General features: G+C 44.5%; 1 protein-coding gene across 4 annotated transcripts in view; it reads left to right on the top strand.

Moving 5' to 3' along the window:
- The first annotated feature begins 1,292 nt into the window (after positions 1-1,292).
- The window catches only part of LOC131505832 (chondroitin sulfate proteoglycan 4-like), a 69,867-nt gene continuing 46,150 nt past the window's right edge, over positions 1,293-25,009 (top strand). Inside the window, exons 1-3 of one of the 4 annotated variants that reach the window (XM_058719560.1) lie at positions 1,293-1,570; positions 19,846-20,009; positions 20,351-23,917. In XM_058719560.1, the coding sequence (XP_058575543.1) occupies positions 1,492-1,570; positions 19,846-20,009; positions 20,351-23,917 (3,810 nt within the window). In that variant the 5' untranslated portion in view covers positions 1,293-1,491. Of the gene's footprint in view, positions 1,571-17,288; positions 18,712-19,845; positions 20,010-20,350; positions 23,918-25,009 lie in introns of those variants that run through there. The other 3 variants (XM_058719557.1, XM_058719559.1, XM_058719558.1) reach the window with 3 other exon arrangements.

Genomic DNA, 25,009 nt, shown 5'->3' with positions numbered 1-25,009 from the left:
AAGTCACTAACTAGTACCCAAGCTGACATTTGCACTCAGATCTCTTAAGGTACCCTACCTGTGTTCTTAACCAGAGGTGATATTTGAGTAGAGCCTTTTGGGGCACACCGATGAATAGTCTGGGGCCTCTCGGGGGAATCTTGTTCTGCACTGCCCATGTGTTAAACTTATGTGAGTACCTGAGGCTGTCAGGAGAAATTCTGCATGTCTATATCAGCCTGAGCCGAACAGGCCCTTCAGCCCTGGGCTGATTTATATGAGAAGCTGCCCCTCCAACTTGGGTAGAACGGATCCTGCCAGGGGTGGGGACCAGGGAGGGGCAGGAAGTAGAGAGCAGTTCCCTGAGAGAAGTAGGGTGAGGCTGCCAGGAGAATGGAGGGCTGCTGAGCAGGAGAAACATGTCTGTTCAAGAGCAAAACAAATTACAGATTGTCTGCTGACGAAAAGGTCAAAATTGGATTCCACGCTGTAAAAAGGGAAAAAAAAACCCCTTCATTACAGAACTAAAAAAGGAAAGGAAGGGGATATGAAGTCATCCTTAATTTGATTAGGAACAAAATATCACCAGCATTGATGGCCTCTGTGGCACATTCGTTAGCATTTTGTCAGACTTCTTAGTTGCAGAGAACACAGCCAGGGAAGCGCACCACCCAGAGAAGTTGATCTAGAAGGCCCCTGCTTTTATTGGTCAAACCCTGTTCTTGGCAGATTCTCCTCAAGTCCGTTTTACCAGAAACCTCAACACCTGGGCAGAGGCTTTTCCTCTCTATGAGCATGGGCCCCAAATCAGAAGGGGAGAGTTTCTGCCCAGGACTCTTGGGCCTTGATTAATCCCTCTGATAGTGGCTCCAAAAATTTCAATGAAATAACTTGACGGGCCGTCCTTTAACATTCATACAAATGAGGCTCACATTTGATAAGCAATGATTATGTCCTCTTATCGCCTCCCACTCTTAGTCGTTCGGCCCACACGTTTGCTTGAGCCAGCGCAGCAGGTATACATTGAAGACACAGCAGTAAGCAGAACGCGCCCCCTGTCCTGGAGCTCAGGCGGGTCAGGGGAACCGTCTGCCTCACGGCTGGTGTGAGAGTCCCACCTCCTTAACTACCAATTCCCCTAGCCTCCCTTTGTCACCACCTCCTGCTTGCACATTTCACCCCGCCGTAGAGGTCGCCCGGCTGGGGGGTGGGGGTGGGGGTGGGGGGAGCACGCGCCCTCTGCCCGCGACGACTGCATGGGCACAGGGTCCCCCGCACCAGCCCGGTTCGGTTTCGCCAGCGGCCTGGGAGAAGGTCGGGCCGGGCCTGTCGCTGATGGGGCGCAACAGCTGCAGGTCGCAAATGGCGCTCCCCGCCCCGGCCCAGCCCCCGCGCTGGCTGGGGGCGGCGCCCCCCGGCCGGGCTGCGGGCCCCGGCCGCGGGCGGAGAGGGGGCGGCGCAGGTAGCTGGGCGGCCGCCCAGTAAGCGCGGGCGCGGGGCCGCCGCCGCGGGATGGGGCGGCTCGGGGCCCGCCGCCTCTTCCTGCTCGCCGCCTGCCTGGGGCTCTGCGGGGCGCGCGGGGCGCTCGGAGGTACGCGCCTAACTCCCCCTCCCGGTTCCTTCCCCGGCCGGCCGCGCCGAGCCCGTGAACGGAGGGTGGGCGAGCAGGGGCCAGGGCGCGCGGGGGGCTCTCCCCGGACTCCGGGGGTCCCGGAAACCCCGCGGCGACCCTGACTCTGCCTCTCGGGTTGGGCTTTCCCGAGCCGGGCGGCGGGGAGGAGACGGCTCGGCCCTGCGCGGTGGTGGCCGTGCGGCCGCGGGAAACTTCCAGCTCCCGCCCCGCGCGGCCCGGCCCCGCTGGTTCCGGGGAGCCCCGGGGTGGGGACTGTTCCCGAGGTCCGCGCGGCCCTCGCCGCCGCTGGGGGATTTCAGAGTTGGACTCCTGGCGGCACTCGGACGAGCGGGACGAACGAATCCTGTCGTCCTCCCTTCTGCTCCTTTGCGGCTCTGCGCCTTCCCCAGGCCGGGTGAGGGGTCCTGGGCTGCACAGGACCGGCCCGGGTTTGGGGCCTTAAACTCGTGAAATTCTTTGGTCGCTGGCCTGGCCTGTTGTTCTGTAAGTCCCTCCACCAGTCCGCCTACATTTTCTGGACCTCATTCACTGGAAATGCTTTGCACTTCCATTGCGCTTTCCAGAAGTCAAGGATTACTAATAAAAGCATGATTATTTAGACTTTTTACATAACCGAGCCCTGCTCTTGGGCCTTCCCGCCCACCATGGCTCCCTGAAATTTAATTTAGTTCAATGAAAGACTTCCTTTGTGACTTTTTAAAGATAACACATTCTAAAACTACGGCCTTGGATCTCTTTGTAGGATTCGGATTAAATTCTGAACGCTTATTTACTGCATGTTAGGCATAGAATAGGCAAACAGTGCCATTGCTGCCGACACCGCCCGGTGATTTCACTGGGCGCTTCAGAGTAATGTTGCAGCCGTAATGGCATCTGGAGTATGGACACTTCACTCTCCTCTTACCCTTGTTGCTCTGTTCCAAGCGCCTCCTCTCCACCCTCCTCCCTCCTTCCTGAATCCTGCCAGGACTGAAGGGTGGATTGGCCTGGGCTTGGAGGTCTAGGGCTGCGTAACTGAGGCTTTGATGTGGCTTTGAGAGGGAGGGTTCCAGTTGTACAACTGGGAGATCTGGGAGGGCAGTGCATGGTTCTGATTGGGTGGTGATCAGGGATAAGCCAGTAATCCAGTGGTTGGGGTAGGGGGATGGTAAGTCCAAGCTTTGGAGTCAGATGGGCTTCAACTTGGGTGCTATCATATGTTCCCAGAATGTCTTTGCGAAAGTGACTTTCCTTTCTCTAGGTCTTAATTTTGCATCTGTAGAATTGAGATAATCACTTCTTCAGGGAGGCTTGAAGAAAATACTCTATAAGACTTATTCACAGCCGAAGAACTACTCAGTAATTCTCATTTCCCTCATTTTCTACGGATTAGCATCTTTCTTTGTCATCCATGCAATTGATTTGGGAATGAGGCTAAGAACCTATGTATTAGATACCTGTTTAGGGGTACGGAATGTGGATAGGGAATGTTTCTTGAAGAATTCCATGGGGTGCCTGGGTAGCTCAGTCCATTGAGTATCTGACTCTTGCTTTGGCTCAGGTCATGGTCTCACTGTTCTGTTCCTGGGATCAAGCCCCGCTTGGGGTGTGGTGCTGACAGCACAGGAGCCTGCTTGGGATGCTCTCCCTCTCTCTGCCACTCCCCCACTCATGTACTCTTTCTCTCAAAATAAATAAACTTTACGTTTATTATTATTTCTTTTTAATTTAAATCCAAGTTAGTTAATATACAGTGTACTAATGATTTCATGAGTAAAATTTAGTGATTCCTCACTTACATATAACCCCCAGTGCTCATCCCAACAAATGTCCTCCTTAATTCCCCTTTCCCACTTAGCCTTTCCCCCCACCCAACATCCCACCATCAACCCTCAGTTTGTTTTCTGTATTTAAGAGTCTCTTATGGTTTGTCTCCCTCCCTGTTTTAATATTATTTTTGCTTCCCTTCCTTTATGTTCATCCATTTGTATCTTCAATTACACATGTGAGTGAAATCATATGGTGTTTGTCTTTCTCTGTGTGACTTATTTTGCTTAGCATAATACACTCTAGTTCCGTCCACGTTGTTGCAAATGGCGAAATTTCATTCTTTTTGATCGCTGAGTAATATTCCATTATATATATATAGACATATATGTCTTTCTCTCTCTCTCTCTCTCTCTCTCTCTCTCTATATATATATATATATATATATATATATATACACCACATCTTCTTTATCCATTTGTCAGTCGGTGAACATTTGGGCTCATTCCATACTTTGGCTATTGTCACTAGCACTGCTATAAACATTGGGGTGCATGTGTCCTTCGAATCAGCACTCCTGTATCCTTTGGATATATACCTAGTAGTGCAAATGCTGGGTTGGAGGGTAGTTCTATTTTTAAGTTTTTGAGGAACCTACATCTGTTCTCCAAAGTGGCTGCACCACTTTGCATTCCCACCAGCAATGCAAAAGAGATCCCCTTTCTCCGCATCCTCACCAACATCTGTTGTTGCCTGAGTTGTTAATTTTAGCCATCCTGACAGGCGTGAGGTCGTATCTCATTGCGGTTTTGGTTTGTATTTCCCTGATGATGAGTGATGTTGAGCATTTTTTCATGTGTCTGTTAGCCATCTGGATGTCTTCTTTGAAAGTGTCTATTCATGTCTTTTGCCCATTTGTTTTCTGGATTCTTTGTTTTTTGGGTGTTGAGTTTGATAAGCTCTTTATAGGGATACTAACCCTTTCTCTGATATGTCATTTGCAAACATCTTCTCCCATTCCATCAGTTGCATTTTAGTTTTCTGATTGTTTCCTTCCCCACGCAGAAGCTTTTTGTCTTGATGAGGTTCCAATAGTTAACTTTTGTTTTTGCTCCCCTTGCCTCCAGAGACATGTCGAGTAAGAAGTTGCTGTGGCCAAGGTCAAAGAGGTTGTTGCCTGTTTTCTCCTCTAGGATTTTGATGGCTCCCTGTCTTACATTTAGGTCTATCATCCATTTTGAGTTTATTTTTGTGTGTGGTGGAAGAAAGTGGCCCAGGTTCGTTCTGTGTGCCACTGTCCAGTTTTCCAACACCATTTGCTGAAGGGACTATTTTCCATTGGATATTCCTTCCTGCTATGTCAAAGATTAGTTGACCATATGTTTGTGGGTCCATTTTTGGGTTCTCTATTCTGTTCCATTGATCTATGTGTCTGTTTTTGTGTCAGTACCACACTGTCTTGATGATTAAAGCTTTGTCACACAGCTTGAAGTCCAGAATTATGATGTCTCCAGCTTTGCTTTTCATTTTCAGGATTGCTTTGGCTATTCAGGGTCTTTTCTGGTTCCATACAAATTTAGGATTGTTTGTTCAAGCTCTATGAAGAATGCTGGTGTTATTTTGATAGTGATTGCATTGAATATGTAGATTGCTTTGGGTAGTATTGACATTTTAACAATATTTGTTCTTCCGGTCTATGAGCATGAAATGTTTTTCCTTTGTGTGTGTGTGTGTGTGTGTGTGTGTGTGTGTCTTCTTCAATTTCTTTCATAAACTTTCTATGGTTTTCAGTGTATAGATTTTTCACCTCTTTAGTTAGGTTTATTCCTAGGTATTTTATGGGTCTTGGTGCAATTGTAAATGGGATCAATTCCTTGATTTCTCTTTCTGATGCTTCATTATTGGTGTTTGGAAATACAACTGATTTTTGTACATTGATTTTATATTCTGTGACTTTGCTGAATTCATGTATCAGTTCTAGCATTTTTTTTTGGTGGAATCCTTTGGGTTTTCCACATAGAGTATCATGTCATCTGCGAAGAGTGGAAGTTTGACTTCCTCCTTGCTAATTTGGATGCATTTTATTTCTTTGTGTTTTCTAATTGCTGAGGCTAGGATTTGCAACACTATGTTGAATAACAGTGGTGAGAGTGGACATCCCTGTCCTGTTCTTGAACTTAGGGGAAAGCTCTCAGTTCTTTCCCATTAAGGATAATATAAGTGGGGGGGGGTCTTTTCTATATGGCCTTTGTGACTTTGAAGTATGATCCTTCTATCCCTACTTTCTTGGGGGTTTTTATCAAGAAAGGGTGCTGTATTTTGTTAAATGTTTTTTTTTTCCTGCATCTATTGAAGGGATCATGTGGTTCTTATCCTTTCTTTTATTATTGTGATGTACCACATTAGTTTGTGGATATTGAACCAGCCCTGAATCCCAGTAATAAATCCCATTTGACCATGGTGAATAATTCTTATAATTATCTTGGGATTCGGTTGGCTAGTATCTTATTGAGATGCTTGTTTGCATCCACGTTTCTCAGGGAAATTGGTCTGGAGTTCTCCTTTTTAGTGGGGTCTTTGTCTGGTTTTGGAATCAAGGTAATGCTGGCCTCATAGAATGATTTTGGGAGTTTTCCTTACATTTCTATTTTTGGAAACAGTTCCAAAAGGATAGGTGTTAACTCTTCCTTAAATGTGTGGTAGAATTCCCCTGGAAAGCCATCCGGCCCTGGACTCCTGTTTGTTGGGAGATTTTTGATTACTGATTCGATTTCTTTACTGGTTATGGGTCTGTTCAAATTTTCTATTTCTTCCTGTTTCACTTAAGGTAGTTTATATGTTTCTAGGAGTCTGTCCATTTCTTCCAGATTGCCCAATTTGTTGGCATATAATTTCTCCTGATATTCTCTTAATATTGTTTGTATTTCAGCAGTATTGGTTGTGATCTCTCCTCTTTCATTCATGATTTTATTTATTTGGGTCCTTCCTTTTTTCTTTTTGATCAATCTGGCTAGGGGTTTATCAATTTTGTTAATTCTTTCGAAGAACCAGCTCCTGGTTTCATTGATGTGTTCTACTGTTTTTGTGATTTTGATATCATTGATTTCTGCTCTAATCTTTATTATTCCCCTTTTGCTGCTGGTTTTGGGCTTTATTTGCTGTTCTTTTTCCAGCTCTTTTATGTGTAAAGCTAGATTGTCTATTTGAGACCTTTCTTCCTTCTTTAGGAAGGTCTGGATTGCTATATACTTCCCTGTTATGAGCACCTTTGCTGTATCCCAGAGATTTAGGGCTGTCATGTTTTTATTTTCATTGGCTTCCATGTACTTTTTAAATTTCTCTTTAATTTCTTGGTTAACTCATTCATTCTTTAGTAGGATGTTCTTTAATCTCCAAGTATTCATGGTCTTTCCATGGTTTTTCTTGTGGTTGATTTCTAGTTTCATAGCGTTGTGGTCTGAAAATTCGCAAGGTATGATCTCCAACTTTTTGTACTTGTTGAGGGCTGATTTGTGACCCAGTATGTGGTCACTTCTGGAGAATGTCCCATATGCACTTGAGAAGAATGTGTATTTTGCTGCTTTAGGATGAAGTGTTCTGAATACATCTGTTAAGTCTCTGTGGTCCAGTGTGTCATTTGAAGCCATTGTTTCCTTGTTGATTTTCTGCTCAGATGATCTGTCGGTTGCTATAAGTGGGGTGTTGAAGTCCCCTGCTATTATGGTATTATCATGAATGAATTTCATTGTTTCTGATTAATTGATTTATGTATTTGGGTTCCTCCACATTGGGGGCATAAATATTTATAATTTTTCTTTTTGGAGCATAGACCCTTTAATTACGATATAATGCCCTTCATCTCTTGTTACAGTCTTCATTTTAAAATCTAGTTTGTCTGATATAAGTATGTCCACCTGCCAAGTGGCACCTCCCTCCAGAATTTTATCTCAGATGGGGCTGTGTTTCAAAAACCCCACACTTCAGGGGCACCTGGGTGGCTCAGTCAGTTAAGCATCTGAATTTGGCTCAGGTCATGATCTCACAGTTCATGAGTTCAAGCCCCACGTTGGGCTCTGTGCTGACAGCTCGAAGCCTGGAGCCTGCTTCAGATTCTGTGTCTCCTTCTTTCTCTGCCCCTCCCCTGCTTGTGCTCTCTCTCTCTCTCTCTCTCTCTCTCTCAAAACTAAACATTAAAGAAAAAAAGTTTTAAAAAGAAAAAAAACCCCACACTTCAGAGACCCCCACTGCTTGGACCCTAGCTAACTCTCTGGAGAAGGTCTCACTGAGCAATGGCTGGGTGCCGGCTTGCCCCAGAAAATGTTCATGCAATTGTGAAGTGGCAGAGATTCAGAGATTATGGCAAATCACAACACACAGCCATTGCCAGGTTTCATCGCACTCTGTCATCTTTGTCCCAATACCAGCAAACGTGGCTGCTCTCCGGGGTCCACTCAGATCTTTGCCTGGGTGGAGGCCGTGTAGCCTCTACCAAATGCACTCCAATCGGGGGAACCACTTCTCTCCGGGTGGCACACGGACCCCTCAGACCCCGCTGCGTGCACTGAGCTTCAGAACCTCAGACTCTGCACTCCACTGTTTATAGAATCCTGGCGGTATTGAAACCCTCTCCTTTCTTCCCGTCAGTGGATTGGGAGAACAGATTTCTTGTTCAGCCCCTGTGAGTGTTTTCACTCTTTCTCTTTCTCTCCAGCTACTTTCTAAAGAGTGCTTCTCTTGCACAATCCCGATGCACCGCACTCTCCTTCCTTTCTCTTTGTCTCTGTCCCCTCTCCGCGAAAGCAGCTGCTTACCATCCATGGCTTTTCTCTCCCCCGCTCCTGTTCACCTCTCCACACTGCGTACCTGTGGAGTTCTGTGGCTCAAGTTGTGCAAATTGTTGTGTTAATCCTCAGATAAATCTCCTAGGTGTTCAAAAATGGTTTGGTGCTGATCTAGCTGCATTTCAGGACGTGACAAGCTCAGGGTCTCCATGCTGCTCTGCATCTTAACTCCTCCTCCTCGTAAATACACTTTAAAAAAAAAAAGAGAATTCCATAGCGTAGACAGTAGCTCCCCCTTATCCGTGGAAGACACATTCTAAGACCCTCAGTGAATGCCTGAAATCACAGATAGTACCAAACCCTATATGTACTATGTCTTTTCCTATAATACATACCTATGGTAAAGTCTAATTTATAAATTAGGCATAGTAGGAGATCACCAAAAACAAGAAAATAGAACAGTTGTAAAAATATACCATATTAAACGTTGTATGAATGTGATCTCACTCTCTTAAGATATCTTACTGTACTGCTCTCACCCTTCTTTATATCACCCTGTGATATAATAAAATGCCTATGTGAGGAGATGAAGCCGGGTGAATGATGTCAGCCTTGTGACATAGCTTTAGGCTTCTATTGCTCTTCCAAGGATATGTCAGAAGGAGGATCGTCAGCTTCTAGACCATGGTTGACCACAGATAACTGAAATCGTAGATGGGGGGGGGGGGGACAACTGTACTGTCAGCATATATACTGTTCTTCATCCATAGCTCTGATTGCAAGACAAATATTGGAGACTGGGGTCTCATCCAAAGCTACTTTGGGGCACTTGGAAGAATATTTTTTGAGTAGCTAGATATGTGATCTGATTTCAGGTTTCTTCCTTACCTCCTTGGATAATTCAGGCTGTTGCTTTGAAGACTCTCCCTGTCAAAGGCTTAGGTGAACTTTTCTCAGTTCCTGGGGGACACTGGGATATGTCCTCAGCTTGGAGAGTGTCCCCACCGCAGGGAGCCACTTTGTCTGATAAACATACTGCCGTGGTAAGGATATCTTTTAGCATATAGGGTATCTCTATTTGCAAATCAAATATCAGTCCTACTGTCACCACCTACTTTCTCAAGGTACAATATACACTTAACACTAGACCCAAGTAGGAAATAGTTCAATAATTTCTCATTTTTTTTAATGTTTAGTTCATTTTTGGGAAAGAGAGAGAGACAGAATGTGAGTGGGGGAAGAGCAGAGAGAGAGGGAGACACAGGATCCAAAGCAGGCTCCATACTGTCAGCACAGAGCCTGACACGGGGCTTGAACTCAGACAGCGAGATCATGACCTGAGCCAAAATCGGCACTTCAACCGACTGAGCCACCCAGGTGCCCCAATAATTTCTCATGTTTGACTACCTTCTTATCAGATCTCGTTAGAGTATTATTGCTTTGACCTCATACCAGCGCTGATGAAGAGCTTGAACAGGAAGAGGAGAAAGCACCAGCACTTCCAGTTCCTTTGCGTTACTGGCCCTTGCGTTATTTCCATATATTTTTCATCTGTGCCTTATTTGCAGGAATTGTCAAAAGCGACTGATCCTTTTAGTGAGGGTTTGCGGATCTGTGTGTGGTGTGTCACTGAATGGGAAAGAGGATGAGGCCATTCGGTGTCAACGCATTGTAGGATTCCCGCTGCCCGCCCAGGGAGACTCGAGTACCCAGCAAGTGAGGCATGTGGCTGGTCTCACACAGACGACTGAGACAAGATGCCCATCAATCTGTAAACTAGACACGCATAAAGTATCAATTCTTACTTTTATAGAACAAGACAACCTGCGAAGTCCTAATATTGTCTTCTGGCTCCACAGTGGATATCTTGGCACCACGCTTTACCATTTCTTTTTTTCTTTTTTTCTCCACGTTGCCATTTCTACCTGAAGCTGGGGTGCCCGAACCCAAATGCTGCCCCCGGCCAGTGTGTCCTGGTGAGCCAAGCAACAGCTGGTGCGGCAGGAGGTGACCCAGAGAGGTGAACCGTGGGGCTAGAACACCCAACCGCACTTATGGTTGCTGTGCTGAATAGGTCCCGGGGTTGCCTGATCAGCTGATTTGCACAGGGAGACCAAAGAGTTCAGGTGTTTGATTACAGTCTCTTTCATTTAAAATATCTTAATTAATATTTAAAAAAATGGGTGCGCCTGGGTGGCTCAGTTGGTTAAGCGACTGACTTCAGCTCAGGTCATGATCTCACGGTTTGTGAATTGGAGCCCCACACTGGGCTCACTGCTGCCGTCACAGAGCCCACTTCCAATCCTCTGTCCCCCTCTCCCTCTCGCCCCTCCCCTGCTCATGCTTTCTCTCTCAAAAATAAATAAACATTATATATTATATAATATTATATACTATATGTTATATGATATATATTATATAGTATATATATTATATACTATATATGATATATATTATATACTATATAATATATTATATACTATATAAGATATATATTATATACTATATAAGATATATGATATATCATAATATATAATTATATTATATGTATTATATATTATATTATAATATATATTATATAATATATATGGGCGCCTGAGTGGCTCAGTTGGTTAAGCATCCAACTCTTGATTTCAGCTGAAGTCACGATCTCATGATTCATGAGTTTGAGCCCCGCATTGGGCTCTGAGCTGGCAGTGCAGAGCCTGCTTGGGATTCTCTCTTTCCCTCTCTCTGCACCTCCTGCATGCACGTGACCTCTCTCTCTCAAAAATAAATAAACTTATATATATATAGTTTATATAACTTTTATATATATGTAGTATACTATATATATATATATATCTTTTATGTATATATAGTATATATATAACTTTTATATATATAGTATATATATATACAGCATATATATATATGTATATATGTATGTATATATATGCATATATGTATGCATATATATATGTATATATATACGTATATGTATGCATATATGTATGTATATATATATTCGTATATATACGTATATATACGTATATATATGCATATATGTATGTATATATATATTCGTATATATATGTATATATACGTATATATATACATATATATAATATTTTTAAAATAGAGCTGTATAGGCCTTACAAAGCACAAACAAAAGTCATAACCTCTGCTTCTGGGGCCCTTCCCAATGCTACTGCTTTATTCACCTCTGCATTCCCAGCACTTAGTCGAGTACCTACAAATGACAGTGCTCAATAAATACGAGCAACTGAATGACAGAATGTACCCATGGAAGGCAGAATAATGGCTCTCCAAAGAAGTTCACATCTTAATTCCCAGAACGTAGAATATGTTGCTTTGCATGGCAAAAGGGACTTTGCAGATGTGATCATATCATAAGACAGAGAAGCTGATATGTTGGAAGCGGAGGTGATGGCTGGCTGGGGCCACAGGCCAAGAAACGTGGCAGTCTCTGGAAGCTGCAAAAGGCAAGGAAACAGATTCCCTCCCGGAGCCTCCAGAAGAAATGCAGCCCTGCAGACACCTCGATTTTAGCTCAGTGAGACCTTTCTTGGACTACTAGCCTCCAGAATTGTCAGACGATAAATCTGTGTCATATTAAGCCACTACATTTGTGGTAGGTAGTCTGCTGCAGCAGCAATAGGAAATGGAGGTGAAAGAGCAAACACAGCCATGCATAAGGGCCACGTGTGGTGCATCCAGGATAGGACATGGGAGCTATGTCACTAAGGAGGGAGTTGTCAGCTCAATCAGCGCCCAGCTAGGGACCAGGACTGCCTCACTACTTCATTTCAGGGGTGCTGTGGAAGCGACAGAGTCTATAGGAATAGCTCCCCCTGGCGTCGTGCAGGACACAGCCTGTGCGACCCTATGGCAAGCAGGCGTGGAGAATGCTGCCCTGAGAGTAGCCGAGGGCAGGCTACGTGCTGGTTTTCTCTTTGCAACCTGAGCAGTTGGCATAGTGACTAATGTTTGGGGAATGAATGAAAAGTGAGAACCTGGTGGATCCTGTTCTACAACAGCAAGAATTCCACGACTGTGGATTGCTCTGACCCCACCCGGAAACCCAAGATTGGCATCTACACAGTGGCCCTGGGCCTACTCTCCACTCTTTCCCCGCCTCTTACAGTGCCAGCAACACATTTAGCATAGAGATGTGGTGCCAGGGGCCCCCTCTCACCCCCCAGCCCACTAAACAACCGCCTATCCTGCAGCCATGGAGAAAATACCTCTTCCTGGTAGACCTTGACTTCCTGTCCCAGCTTATGTGTTAGCGGACCTGAGCTTTGTGGAAGAGAGGTAGAACCCCCCTGCCCCTTGTTGGGGTTTGCATTCAATGAACAAAGGAGGTTGCACCTCTCAGGCATGTTAGATGTTGGAGCTAAGTTATTTCATACTTGGAAGTTGTCTTCTTTCTTAGCGTGCTCCGGATGGTTAGGATGGTTATTTGTCTCTTGAATAAGTATTCAACTTACGTTTCATAAAGCGTGCCACGTCAATGCCACAGTAAGGCAGTGCAGAGATTCCCCAGAGCAGATCTGGGGGTTAAAGTGTGGCTTTCCTGTTCAAGTGCAGTGACCCCCTTCACAGGGTCAGTGTGAGGAAGAGCAGCTTTGTAATGTCAGCCCTCCTCCTACCACCTCATCTTAGGACTCTGTGAAACGCAAATGCTCTAGCCGAGAAGTTTGTTTTTGTGGTTTTGTATTTTAATTTTTCAGACAAGCTTCTACACCTATTATCATCTATGGAATACATTTGGAAGAAAGGCAATGCATGAAAAGGTATAATATAAAATTGCCAACAATGTTATACTATGAAAAGACAGCCCTAATTTCCAGCGAAAGGAAACAGTTCTGAAATATCTCTCTCTCTCTCTCTCTCTCTCTCTCTCTCTCTCTCCCTTTTAAATACTTTTGTAATTAGTTTTTATCCCACTTTTGTTTTGCCCTCACAGTCACCAGGCCGATCTTTCTAAAATACGGAACTGGTGTTCCTCCTCCCAACCAAGAACCACGTCTTGGGGGCCTGGGTGGCTCAGTCGGTTAGGCATCTGACTTCAGCTCAGGTCATGATCTCGCGGTTGGTGGGTTCCAGTCCCGCGTCGGGCTCTGTGCTGACAGCTCAGAGTCTGGAGCCTGCTTTGGATTCTGTGTCTCCCTCTCTGTCTGCCCCTCCTCCACTCATGCTCTGTCTCTCTCTCTCTTTCTGTCTCGAAAATAAACATTAAAAAAAATATTAAAATAAATAAATAAATATATACCACATCTTCCCCTGCAGTCTTCTTAATATGGTTTCTAAGGCTCCCCTCCCCCCATCAGTGGGTCCCTGCCCACGGGATCCAGTTAGTTGTTCAGTCAGCCATTTGCTCCCCAAATGTTCTGGAGAACTTCTTGTCACATATGTACCAACAAACGAAGCGAAATGAAACAGAAACTTCTCTCTCAGGGTCCCCCTCTCAGTAAGGGGATATCCAGGCAGAAATCTCAAAATTAATCTGGGTTAACCGGATGTCCTCTCCCTTTCCCTGGACAATCTAGCTTTTTAAATATTTCTTGAACCCACCCACTTCTCCCCTGTCTGCTCCCCACTATCCCTTTGAGCCCATTTTCTGTGCTTCAGCCAAAATCATCTAAATTGCAATCATTTCCCTGTTTGGTCCCTTTAGGGCTTTTTTTTGGATAGAGTCTGAACTCTTGCCTTGGCTTACAAAGCCATCATTTATTGAGTGCTTACTATGTGCTGGGCACTCTTGTAGGTACAGAGGATTGAGCAGTGACCAAGACTAGCAAGGGTCCTGTCCTCAAACTTTCACATTCTGTTTGGGGTGGTGCGGTTGGAGCTGCACCAGGAAACAAATAAGGTAACTAGACATGATGTAGGGGCCTCAGAAGGATTAGCCACTTTATTTTTGTTGTTGTCGTTAAGTTTATTTATTTGAAGAGAGAGAGCATGAGCAGGGGAAGGGCAGAGACAGCGGATAAGAGAGAATCCCAAGAAGGGTCTGCTCAGCACAGAGCCCAAAGCAGGGCTCGATCTCACGAACCATGAGATCATGACATGAGCCTAAATCAAGAGTCTGACTGTTAACCAACTGAGCCAGTCAGGCGCCTCAAGGAGTAGCCATTTCAAATTGAAAGTTCAGGGATGGCCTTTCAGCTGGACACAGCAGCAGGCGCCCTCTGACCTTTACCCCCTCATATGTCTGTAGTTTTTGCCTGGCTGCTCCCCTCTCACTCTGTGCTCAGCCAGGTTGGACCTTTGGTTCCTTGCAGTCACTGGTCTCTTTGTCTCCTATTCCTCCCCCTTGTTTCTCTCCTCTTTCTCTCGCCTGTCCCTCATCAGGTCTTTCTGGAAGCCATCTTCCTGCCTGCTGGAAACACCTTTCGTCCATCCCCCCTGACTAGGCTGAGTGTCTCTGTTGCGGTCTACATTTCCCAAGTAATAATCAAGCCAATGTAATGCTTGACTGGCAGTTATGTCATTCACCTTCAAACACCCAGGACCAATCGAGCATTTGGTATATTTGTGGGCAGCATAAGTTCATGCAGGGTGGGCACTTAAATCTGCCAGGGAGAGACACTTTATGGGCAGATTGCTCCTTTCTTCATAAAAACAAGTTGCCGATGTACCAACTTTCTACTCTCACCTGGGTTGGATATATTCTTCTTTTTGGCAGCTTTCTCTTCTGATAGTCTGCAAGCCCTTTGGTCTTAGTAATTTCCTACCTCCGGCTCCTGATAGCACTGGCACATAGGAGGTACCCAATAAATAATAAATCAGAAATCCCTAAACAACACCAAAGCCAAACAAGAAAAACAGAAAGCTGTAGTTTGGAAAAAGAAATGGGAGCCATTTCTAAGGTAGAGAAAAATGAATCAAATAATCATCTTCTTGGGGGAAATTATAGAGAAATATCAATGTTTATTTTTCCTGAAAAGTCTTTTACCCACCTGACTGCCAATCTTTGGCTTCCATTCAACCATTTCACCTTTTATACAAGCACATAAAACCAGGAAGTTGCTCTGATTTGTGTTCACTTTGATTTGCCATACACATGTAATGCTGAAGTCACACCTTTTCCTTCACTGCAGGGGGAGATCACCTTTCTCTTTCTAGAATTTCTTGTGCTTTGATTTGCTTTTTACTGTTATTTTGAGGCACTAAGAGCCACAAAAGTTGGGGCCCATTTGGAGATATGTGAGGGCACAACTCGTTCCAGGCTGTCAAACCAGAAGTCTTAAACCGGATTCCTCGTTTTTTCCCTTGAGGTCATGGAAATTTCTAGCCACCCGCTGAGCCTGGAATTGATTTAGTGCCAGGGAGGTGAGCCGTGGGAAAATAGAACATTACTTAGTCATTCTCAGCAGTAGATTTTATGATTTAGAAAACATTTCCTGGCTTTGAAAACTTAACAATACAGCCTCTAAGTCAGTCAAAAATGAGAGTAAGGGGGTTCGTAATGAGAAATTCCAGGACTATATACACCAAGTGGGATAGCTAGTGGGTTTGTAATAAATTGTTTCGTCTCTACAACCTTATTGCTACAATCTGGTTTTATGGAATTATTATTTCATTATTAATGGCTGTTTTTAACTAGAGAGAAGAGTGCTTATACGTATCTGAAAAAGTGTGTAGAGATCAGATTCATCTGTGTAAGAGCTTTGAATCTTAGTGAAAACGCTGGATTGGTGGTGGGGAATGCTTGGTTTTTGTCTTCGCTCTGTTTTGAAGTAACTGTTGACTCTATGTAAGTCCCTAAGCTTCTCTAGGCCTGAGTTTACTCAACTATAAAATGAGGGTCTCCCGGGTTAGTGTCTTTTGGTTCAATAAATGCTTGTTTTCTACTTACTTTAGATTGGGTTCCCTAAAAAGAGCAGCATGGGCGGAGATTCTTGAGCAAGTAAATTACTGAGTGAGGTGACCAGGAAAGAACTGTAAGAAAGGAGGGAAGCAGAATAGGGCAGGAGAAGAAACTAAGCAAAGATCTGGTTTTAATTGATCTAATATCGGCCTGATCCCAGAAAGGGCTCTGGGATATGAATAGCAACTCAGAGCTCTACGTATTTGATACGTCTGTTTCAATCAGTCAATGACCATAGGTTGCCCTCTAGGGCAGGGGGTATAATTTCACTGAAACTCCAGTTAAGCAGCTGGAGGATGGGTATATGAACCTTTTAAAGGGGATCTCAATGAACTGCCAGCAAAACCTAAGATACCACCTGTGTGTCAGTCGGTGTGAGATATTGGAGAGGGAGAGATAAAAAAGAGATGACTCCTGGTCATAGGAAACTCAGGGAATAGTTCAGGAGATAGATGAATAAACAAGTAATTTCAGTACAACATGGTGAATCCTAGAATAAGGGAATATACAGAGTGTTGTAGGAACAGAGAAGCAGACATTGCAGATCGTGTGCCTCAGGAAGCAGAATCTAAGGTGGAGAGAAACATGCAGGAGCCTTCCTTATTAAGGACTGTTCTTAGGATCAACATTTGAGGAATGGAAGGGAACTGGAATGGGAGGAGAGAAAATTCCACTTGCGATGCAGTGCCAATGGAACTGACCTTGAGGAGAGTTTTGAAGATGCTGGGGGCTCTCTACCAGCAAGGTTCATAGCAGCCAGGGTAGAAAGGCCTTTATGTCTGGAGGGTAGTGCATCACAGAATCCACCGCCGTCCACACCTTGTATCACTTGGAGCCACTTGTTTATGTAAATCCTGGGAATAGTGCCTGGGTGATAATCTTCATGTTCCTCCTTATTCGTCGATTCCTGTACCCTCAACTGTTGTCTCTGCTAGTCCCAGTGGCTATCTGATGGTGCGACTAAGGCCTTTACCCCTGAGGGGTCTGAGCTTTTGTCAACACACTCTTCTCAAGACAGGTAACTGCTTTATTATTTACTGCCAAAATAGTTCCAAGAGGCATCCAATAGAACCACATGGGCGCCCACGTATTCCTCTGTAAACGCCCTGTATAACAGTAGTTCTGCCTGCTTCTGATGACTGAGCGTCAATTACCCATCAGATTAGAGATGACTCTTCTTGCCTGCTAGCTCCTTGATATAATGAGACTGAAATGTCCAGGCAGCAGCTATAGCTTATTATACACAGAGAATCTTGCTGTGTTCCCTGGTGGAAACATTCACCTATGGAAGCCAGGTGCTTTGAAACCATAGATTTCTGGCTTATGGGGATGGGAACACAAATCTCTCAAGTGGGACACTGAGCGTGATGGTGAACAAGGCCACTCCTATCTACTTCTTGTTCCCAGACCCATGCATTATACTTCCCGGAGACACAGCAGGAGGTGTTTAAAGAGCTTTAATTTAAAGAACAACATCAGGTTGTTCCTACACTGTCAAGCCCTCACTTTCAGCAACATAGTATATGATGTGCCAGTGGATCCTATTGTCTTAGGCCCATTACCACACCTTCCTTGGAGTATAGGGCATGTCTTTGATTGATGTGATGTTATTTGGCATCCCTTATTCGTGGATTAAACACCCCATGAGCTTTTCAGATGATAGCGCTATCTGAGTCAAGAAAGATAAATATATACCCAGAACATGTGTCTATTTTTGTGGAAATGAATCACTGACAATTCTAAAGAGAAAGGGTTTCATTGAAGTCGGCTCACCACCAAATGGACAGTTGGCGTCTCTTCAAGGGATAGTAACATATTAGGGATTGGTGTCGGACTCTGTTGGAGACATGTTGGGCATTCAGCAGTAGCAGTAACTAGGAAAGCCTTGGTAAGAGGGAAGGAACCTGGACTGTTGGGTGCATGCATAGGCTCCACCCCGCCACCATGGCTACCTCGTCATGAGCCTGTTGTGCCAACATCATGAGCCTGTTGTGGCAGATGACAGAAGCTGGCTAATGTCAACTGGCCAAGTCACTGTCTGTCTGGTTGTTTAATGCATAGTCTGTGGTGGATGTTTTTTTGGCGGACATTAACATGCAATATAAAGATTTTCCCGCTTCCTGCATCAATCCCAGACTCCCTCGTTCCTACTCTTTCAATCTTTCGCATTCTAGGCTCTTGACCATCTGGCCAGGCCATTTGCCACTCTTTATCGGTCTTTATTTATTTGACTCTCAGGCCACTTCTCTCTGTGTAAAGTAGATGGCTAGGTGTTCCACCCAAAGTCCTATCCATTTGGAGGACTTGCCCTTGCTAGTGGTTTTCGTGGCCACCACCAAGAGGAGCTATGGTGCGGTTGGAGTCTGTTTTCATCACGCATCCGTAGGATGAAGCCGGCTCATCTGTGAACCACGCTCAGGTGTTTTGTTCCTCCATCAGCTGGCAACACGGGATTCCCCCCAGGCAGCCATAGGTGTGAGCTGATGAAAGGTGCTGGCACAAGAATGGTGATGACTGGAGCTCTGGGCTGCCCTCTTGTGCACTTGCTTGTGCCTTCTTCTGGTCCTATTTATGCTCGATCCTGGATGTACCGCTTCCATCCCTTTCATCCAGCTGTCATGGTCATTCTGTCACGTCTGTCTCACTGATGGTGGGTCGCTGCAATTTCTATGCATCTAGGAGCCACTTTAGCGGTGAGTTCGCACCAATTTCCAGTAGTCTTTTCCAAGGTATTATAGCCTGTATCCCTGGAGAGTGCCCCAGCTTTATGCTTTGTCCCCTTGTTCAGGTATCCTCAGTTGCATGTGTGTTCTTGCAGCTACAGGCAGTAGAATATACCTGGAGAGGTCCTACAGCTACACTAGGATCTAGTACTTTTCTACCGATATCAAGCCCAACAGGTCTCCACACAGGTTATGCTGTGACTTAACCTTTGTTTTTGGCCTAGCGGCCAGGAAGAGAGATGGTTGTGTATCTTCAGAGGTCAGATGTTACATGCGAGGAGAGGCCTCTGCGTTCTCTTTAAGCAAGGCACGTGCCAGCCTTAATAGGGGAATAGGCCACTTCTGCAGGCTAAGAGGGTTCAGAGAGATCTGGGGACCCAAGGTAGTTGAATGCCTCAACCCAGATGCCCCCAAGTCCATATGTCAAGATCCTATTTCTTTTCCAACCAGGGCCTTAGCTTTGTCAGAGCAAGCCTATCATAGAGGAGACTTTAACTCTATTTGCAGCTGACTACTCTGACGATTAATTCCTGAGTGGGAGTCTTACCTTCTACTGCTCTCCTGCTGTAGGAAAGGAGAAAGACTTTATAGGCTACCAGGGAAGCCCTCTAGCTTGTAATTGTCAACTAATCTCTCCTAGTTTTCCCTTATCTTTGTCCAAAGCTTCATTCAAACTTAGCAATAAACATCCAATTCATAGTCCTCCTAGCTATTACTTGCCCCATATTTTTCATAGCCTGATCGTTCATAGCTGGCTCAGGTGTTCCCTTCTGCTCTTACACCAGTTCACCACCAGTGGTTTGAGATTATCCCTGTGGGAGGGAAGGAAGTGGAATTGGGTACATGGCAAAATAGACTTGGATTCAGTTTCAACGGAAGCCTTGGCCACCCTTCTTGAGAGTTCTGAAGAGGGACTGACCCATCAGAGCTGTTTTGAGTTGGGGCAAGAAAATATTGAGACTTTGTACCCCCACATCAGATCTGTGGGCCACCCCAGCTTTCTTCAGCAGGGTCAGTCCCTGAAGGGAGATGACAATACAAAGTGGAATGGCCATTGTGTAATAAATTTACTAACTTATACTTCTCTTAAAACTGTTTCCCTAGCATCTTTTTATGGTGAAAGTTATGTGGAGCTCAACATCATAGAAGTTTCCTCTGAGTTATCTCTTCAATTAAAATTTCAAACCAGCAAACCGCGGGGATTACTTTTTCTTGCAGCGGGGAAAAATGGCTACTGTATTATAGAACTTCTATCAGGAAACTTACGGGTAAGATTTTCTTAAATCTTTAAACACATGTAAACATCCAATTACCGGAGGAAAAGCCATGAGAGAGAAAGGGAACAAAATAGCTGTCCATTTGATTACTATTACTAGAATAAAGTCATGTGGCATTTGAAAAGTTTGGATCTCCTCCGAGTTTACCAGCATGCCTGAAATATTCCAACTCTGACATTTTTTAACCTCACTGTATAGCCCATAAATGTGGAAAGCAGTTTCAAGTCCAAGTTTCTCCCCCGCCCCCCACCTCCCCGCCTTATGAATGGCCCTGTTTTCTCAATAAAATACAGTAAGATGAGATTGATTAATGATGATTCTTTCTGTTTCAGGTGAGGGTGAATTTGGGTGCAGGTAAACAAGTGCTCCTTTCTGAGGAAAGACTTCGTACAGATGACCTGGTTTGGCATTTAGTGGAACTGTACTATGTTAAAAACAATGTCTCTCTGGTTATTGACAAACATTATGAGACAACGGGCCATATCACCGGTGAGGTGCACAATTTGCACTTTCAACACGGAATCTACATAGCAGGCCACGGTGGACTTGATGTCCCTTACCTGAATGGAGAGCTCCCCAATTTCCGCGGATGTATGGAGGATGTGCTATTTAACCAGGAGGAGATCCTGGCATCCCTTAGATCTTACCCTGGCTTTAAGAAGGTTTATGAAGTATCACTAGGATGCAGTGACGAATTTTTTGCAGGAGAGGGTGAAGCCATCAATTTCTTTAGCTCCAGATCCTACGTCACCTTCCCAGAATGGAAGGTGCCAGGGGAAGGGCTATTGGAATTTGCTTTACAGACTGGAACTCAACAAGCCTTACTTTTATTTCAGTCAGGTAGAGAAGGAAATTTCATTGCTTTGGAAATAGTTAACGGTCTATTGAGGGCTCATGTAGGATGGAGCAAAAGCAACATCCAGCTCTCTTCGTTTAGCTTAGTTAGTGACAACAAGTGGCACGTTATTCAACTGAAGTTCACTGGAAGTTATCTGGCCCTGATGGTGGATGAGCAAGGGGTAAGGACATTGCTGCCTTTGCAAAGCAAGCCATTTGTATCTGAAGGCCCCCTCTTTGTGGGAGGTCTTAATGCCCATAAGGGAGAAGAAGTTAAGAAGTTAGGATTTGCCTCTGTGCCTAAGAAATCTGCTCGAGGAGTTTCTTTCAAAGGATGCTTAAGAGGCTTGGAAGCCAACTCAGAAAAGAGAGCATTGAAGGATGCCCTTGTTTCCAAAGATATAGCTGCTGGGTGTAAAACGAGGAGTAGTGATAATGAAAATCCTTTCATAACAACAATGGAAAACCTGCTTCAGTCAGAAGTTCCCCTTTCCACCACCGTTGTTGAGGCAGGCAAGCCTTTTTTTCAAGATGCGAGTAGTTATTTCTTGAGTCTGAGTAACTTGGAGGTCCAAGAAGGTGGGCGAGCCTTACTGGAACAAAGGCATATGAAAGTGGGTGTGGGATCTGAAGATTTGGGTATCCATCATTCTCAAATTCTATTTCAAATAGAAGAAATGCCCCTTCACGGGTTCCTTCAATTAGATGTTTCCCCTGTTCAGGAAATGGAGAAAGCTTTCACTATGTTAGATTTGAGGCAAGGGAAAGTTTGGTATGTCCATGATGGTTCAGAAGAACCTAGGGATTTTTTCACATTTTCAGTCTCTTCCAACAGCAAGCAGAAAATGCCATTTTATCTGCAAGGCCATGTTCCATATGTGTTCAACATTACTGTCATTCCAGTAAATGACCCCCCACACCTTAAGCTCCCCGAAGGAAACTTGCTTCTCTTGTTTGAGAATTCTAAGAAACGACTGACTCCAAATATAATACACGTGTCAGACCCTGACACAGATTCCCTGAGTCTTAGTTTCTCCATTCTTGGCAACTTCAATTCAGATGCTGGGTTTTTAGAAAACACCAACGATCCTGGGAAAGCGATTAATGGTTTTACACACGGGGATTTAAGAGATGGCAACATTTTCTACGTGCACAGAGGTCCTCGGAACTCCCGGATCCTTCTGAGAGCAAGTGATGGAGAGCTGGTTAGCAATACAGTAGTGTTACGGGTCATGGCTGTTCCTTGGGGCTTTGAAGTGACCATTAGAACCGGTGTCGTTGTCCAGCAGGGTGGCACAGTTCTGATTACACAGAGTAACTTGTCGGTGGAGGTTAATGGTGAACCCCACGAGATGGAGACCCGCTATGCTATCACTCAGCCACCCAAATTTGGCCAGATTCAGCGGCAGGGGTCAAGTGGCGAATGGAAACAAGTTAGTACCTTTTCTCAACATTCCATTGATCAGGGTCAGGTCCGGTACCATAGTACATTTCGAGAATTACAGCTAGGAAATGTTACGGATCACTTTAAATTTAAAGTTAACATAGAAGGAAAAGTCAGCGAGGAGCTAATGTTTCCGATTACCGTACAGTGGCTAAAGTTTACACTTCTCAAAAATGTTCCTCTTAAGGTCAGTAAAATAAACAGACAAGTATTGAATTCTGATCATTTGCAGGCTGTGACAGAGGGTGTGGACGTAGCTCAGAAGGAACTGCATTTTAAGTTGCTGACCCCACCTAAGAAAGGAAAATTGCTACTTGGCAATAAAGTGCTAAAAACAAACTCAGTCTTCAGCCAACAAAACATTACAGACTCTAAGATAAGTTACGAGCCACAGGAGAGGCCCAGGGAAGACACACAAGATACCTTTAGGTTCTTGATTGTTGCGAAGCACATAGCATCAAAAGATTATACTTTCAGAATAAACTTCGAAGCAGATAAGACACGCGTTACTGTGACTAACAGAGGATTATTTGTAAAAGAAGGAGAAGGGAAATTAATTACAAAATCAGAATTATTTGCTCAAACACTGGACAATCAGACCTTCCAATATAAAATCACCCAGAGTCCTCAACACGGGAAGCTGAAACTGATTAACTTGTCAGATCCTTTGAGAAGTCATGACAATATCACCGCATTCACTGATCAAGACCTAGTGGGCGAGCGACTGATATATGTTCACGATGATTCTGAGACCCAGTGTGATGAATTCCTTCTTGTGGCCTCTGCCATAGCACCAGGCCAAGACGGAGTGGTCAGGGATCTTGACACAGAGCATTTATCTACAGAAATCAAAGTTACCATTTCTGTAGGGTTAAAGAATGATGAGAAGCCAGTGCGCGTGATAGATAGGGTCTTTCATGTTGTGAGAAATGGCCAGCGCCTGCTGACCCTGGCAGATCTCTGTTACCATGACCCTGACTCAGATTTTGATGATGGGCAGTTGCTCTATACCCGGCGGGGCATCCCAAATGGGGACTTGGTGACAGCCAGTGACCTCTCTCAGAAACTATACCAGTTCAGGCAACGTGACCTTCAGGAAGGGCGAGTGCTCTTTAGGCATCGGGGTGCAGACTCTGCTCGCTTTGTGCTGTTCGTGACGGATGGTGTCCATTACACGTCCTTCCTTCTAGAAGTCAGTGCCTCAGACCCTTATGTCCAGATAGCCAACAACACGGGGTTGCTTGTAGAGAGAGGACAGGGCAGCAGCCTCACAGCAGCTAACCTTAGTGTCACCACGAACCAAGATATCAGAACGGACCATGAGATCGAATTCCACATGGTACAGCCCCCGAAGCATGGCAGAGTGCTGGTCAACCACTCAGTGTCCCGCTCATTTTCCCTGCACGACGTGAAGCAAGGCCATGTGTTTTATAGGCATGACGGCAGAGGCAATTCTGATATGTTCAACCTGACAGTGAGAGTTAAAGAGGTGTATGTAGACGTAGGCATCTATGTGCGCGTGTACTCTGAAAGCCACCAACATGGCACCCAAATTCTGCTCCAGACCCTTGTTGTTGAAGAAGGAAAACCAGTAAAACTGAGTAGAGGAAGACTGCAGGTAGGTAGTCGCCCTGGCGGGCATTCTGTCTCTCCATGAGTAATCTGTTTGCTTCTAAGAGCTATTTTTGTGTTAATTTCCCTCCTGGTATTCAGAATGACTTTTTTTTTCTAAATGTAAATGCCATTGAAAAGAAAGGCTGGAAGGTTTCAGGATTTTGACACTACTGAGCTTCCTATAGTTGGAAATGGAATATAAGGAATCCTAAGTCTTGTGTTAAAGCTTAGTGCACACCAGCACACACACAATGTGTGTATGTTTAGTGTAGGATGCACTGGGAATGAGGAGGTGATGTGCGTATTAGAGTAAATTAAGAGATCTTTACGTTTTTCATTTCTTATAGAAACACTGCCAACATTTCATTTCATCTGGATTACATTCATAATGGGATGAAGCAGGGTATAAAAACTTAGGGCAACTTAAACGTAGAAAGGATTCCTTGAACAGCAGAGGATGCTATATTACACAGTTAATTTCCTTAAGGTGGTCTCATTTGGTTTCCTGAAATTGATGGATAAAATTGGCCTAGACTTGTGGAATGTCTGGGGTGAGACCTCACACCAGAAGGTTTCCTGGGGCTCCTCCTTAGAAGCTTCCAGCAGGCAAAGCCCCACTGATCACACTTAGGAGATCATGTTCTTTTTAGGGTAATTCTGTATAGGGTGTATAAACTGTGATTTGTGACAACTGGCCACAAATACAGGCTATTCTGAATCTACCCTCAGGACTGCAAAGGAGTTTACTTGTTTGCGAAATGCAGCCAATAACATCAAGAAGAAATGAACACAAATCAGAAGCAATTTACTAAATGAGTTTGACTATGGGAATATGGGGGTCACCAGCTTTCCTCATTTCTTTTTTAGGATCTTGGAGAGTATGTGTTTCACCACCAGGGGGCATGTGTAGTTTAGTGACTATAAATCAGTTACAATGACTGAGATGGATTTTGCTGAATCAATAAATTCAATATATATTGAAAACGCTGAGCCAGTTAAAGTGGGAAAGAAAAGTAAACTTTCCTCTAAAGTCTTGAAATTTTAGTGATTCAGCTTCTGCTTCTTCAACCATTTTTATTCCTTCTCCTTATACCAT

The sequence above is a fragment of the Neofelis nebulosa genome, chromosome 1 (assembly GCF_028018385.1).
Source record: "Neofelis nebulosa isolate mNeoNeb1 chromosome 1, mNeoNeb1.pri, whole genome shotgun sequence".
In the NCBI taxonomy this organism is placed as follows: domain Eukaryota; kingdom Metazoa; phylum Chordata; class Mammalia; order Carnivora; family Felidae; genus Neofelis; species Neofelis nebulosa.
The sequence above is the reverse complement of the archived record's forward strand: the minus strand, read 5'-3'. Positions and strand labels throughout refer to the sequence as shown.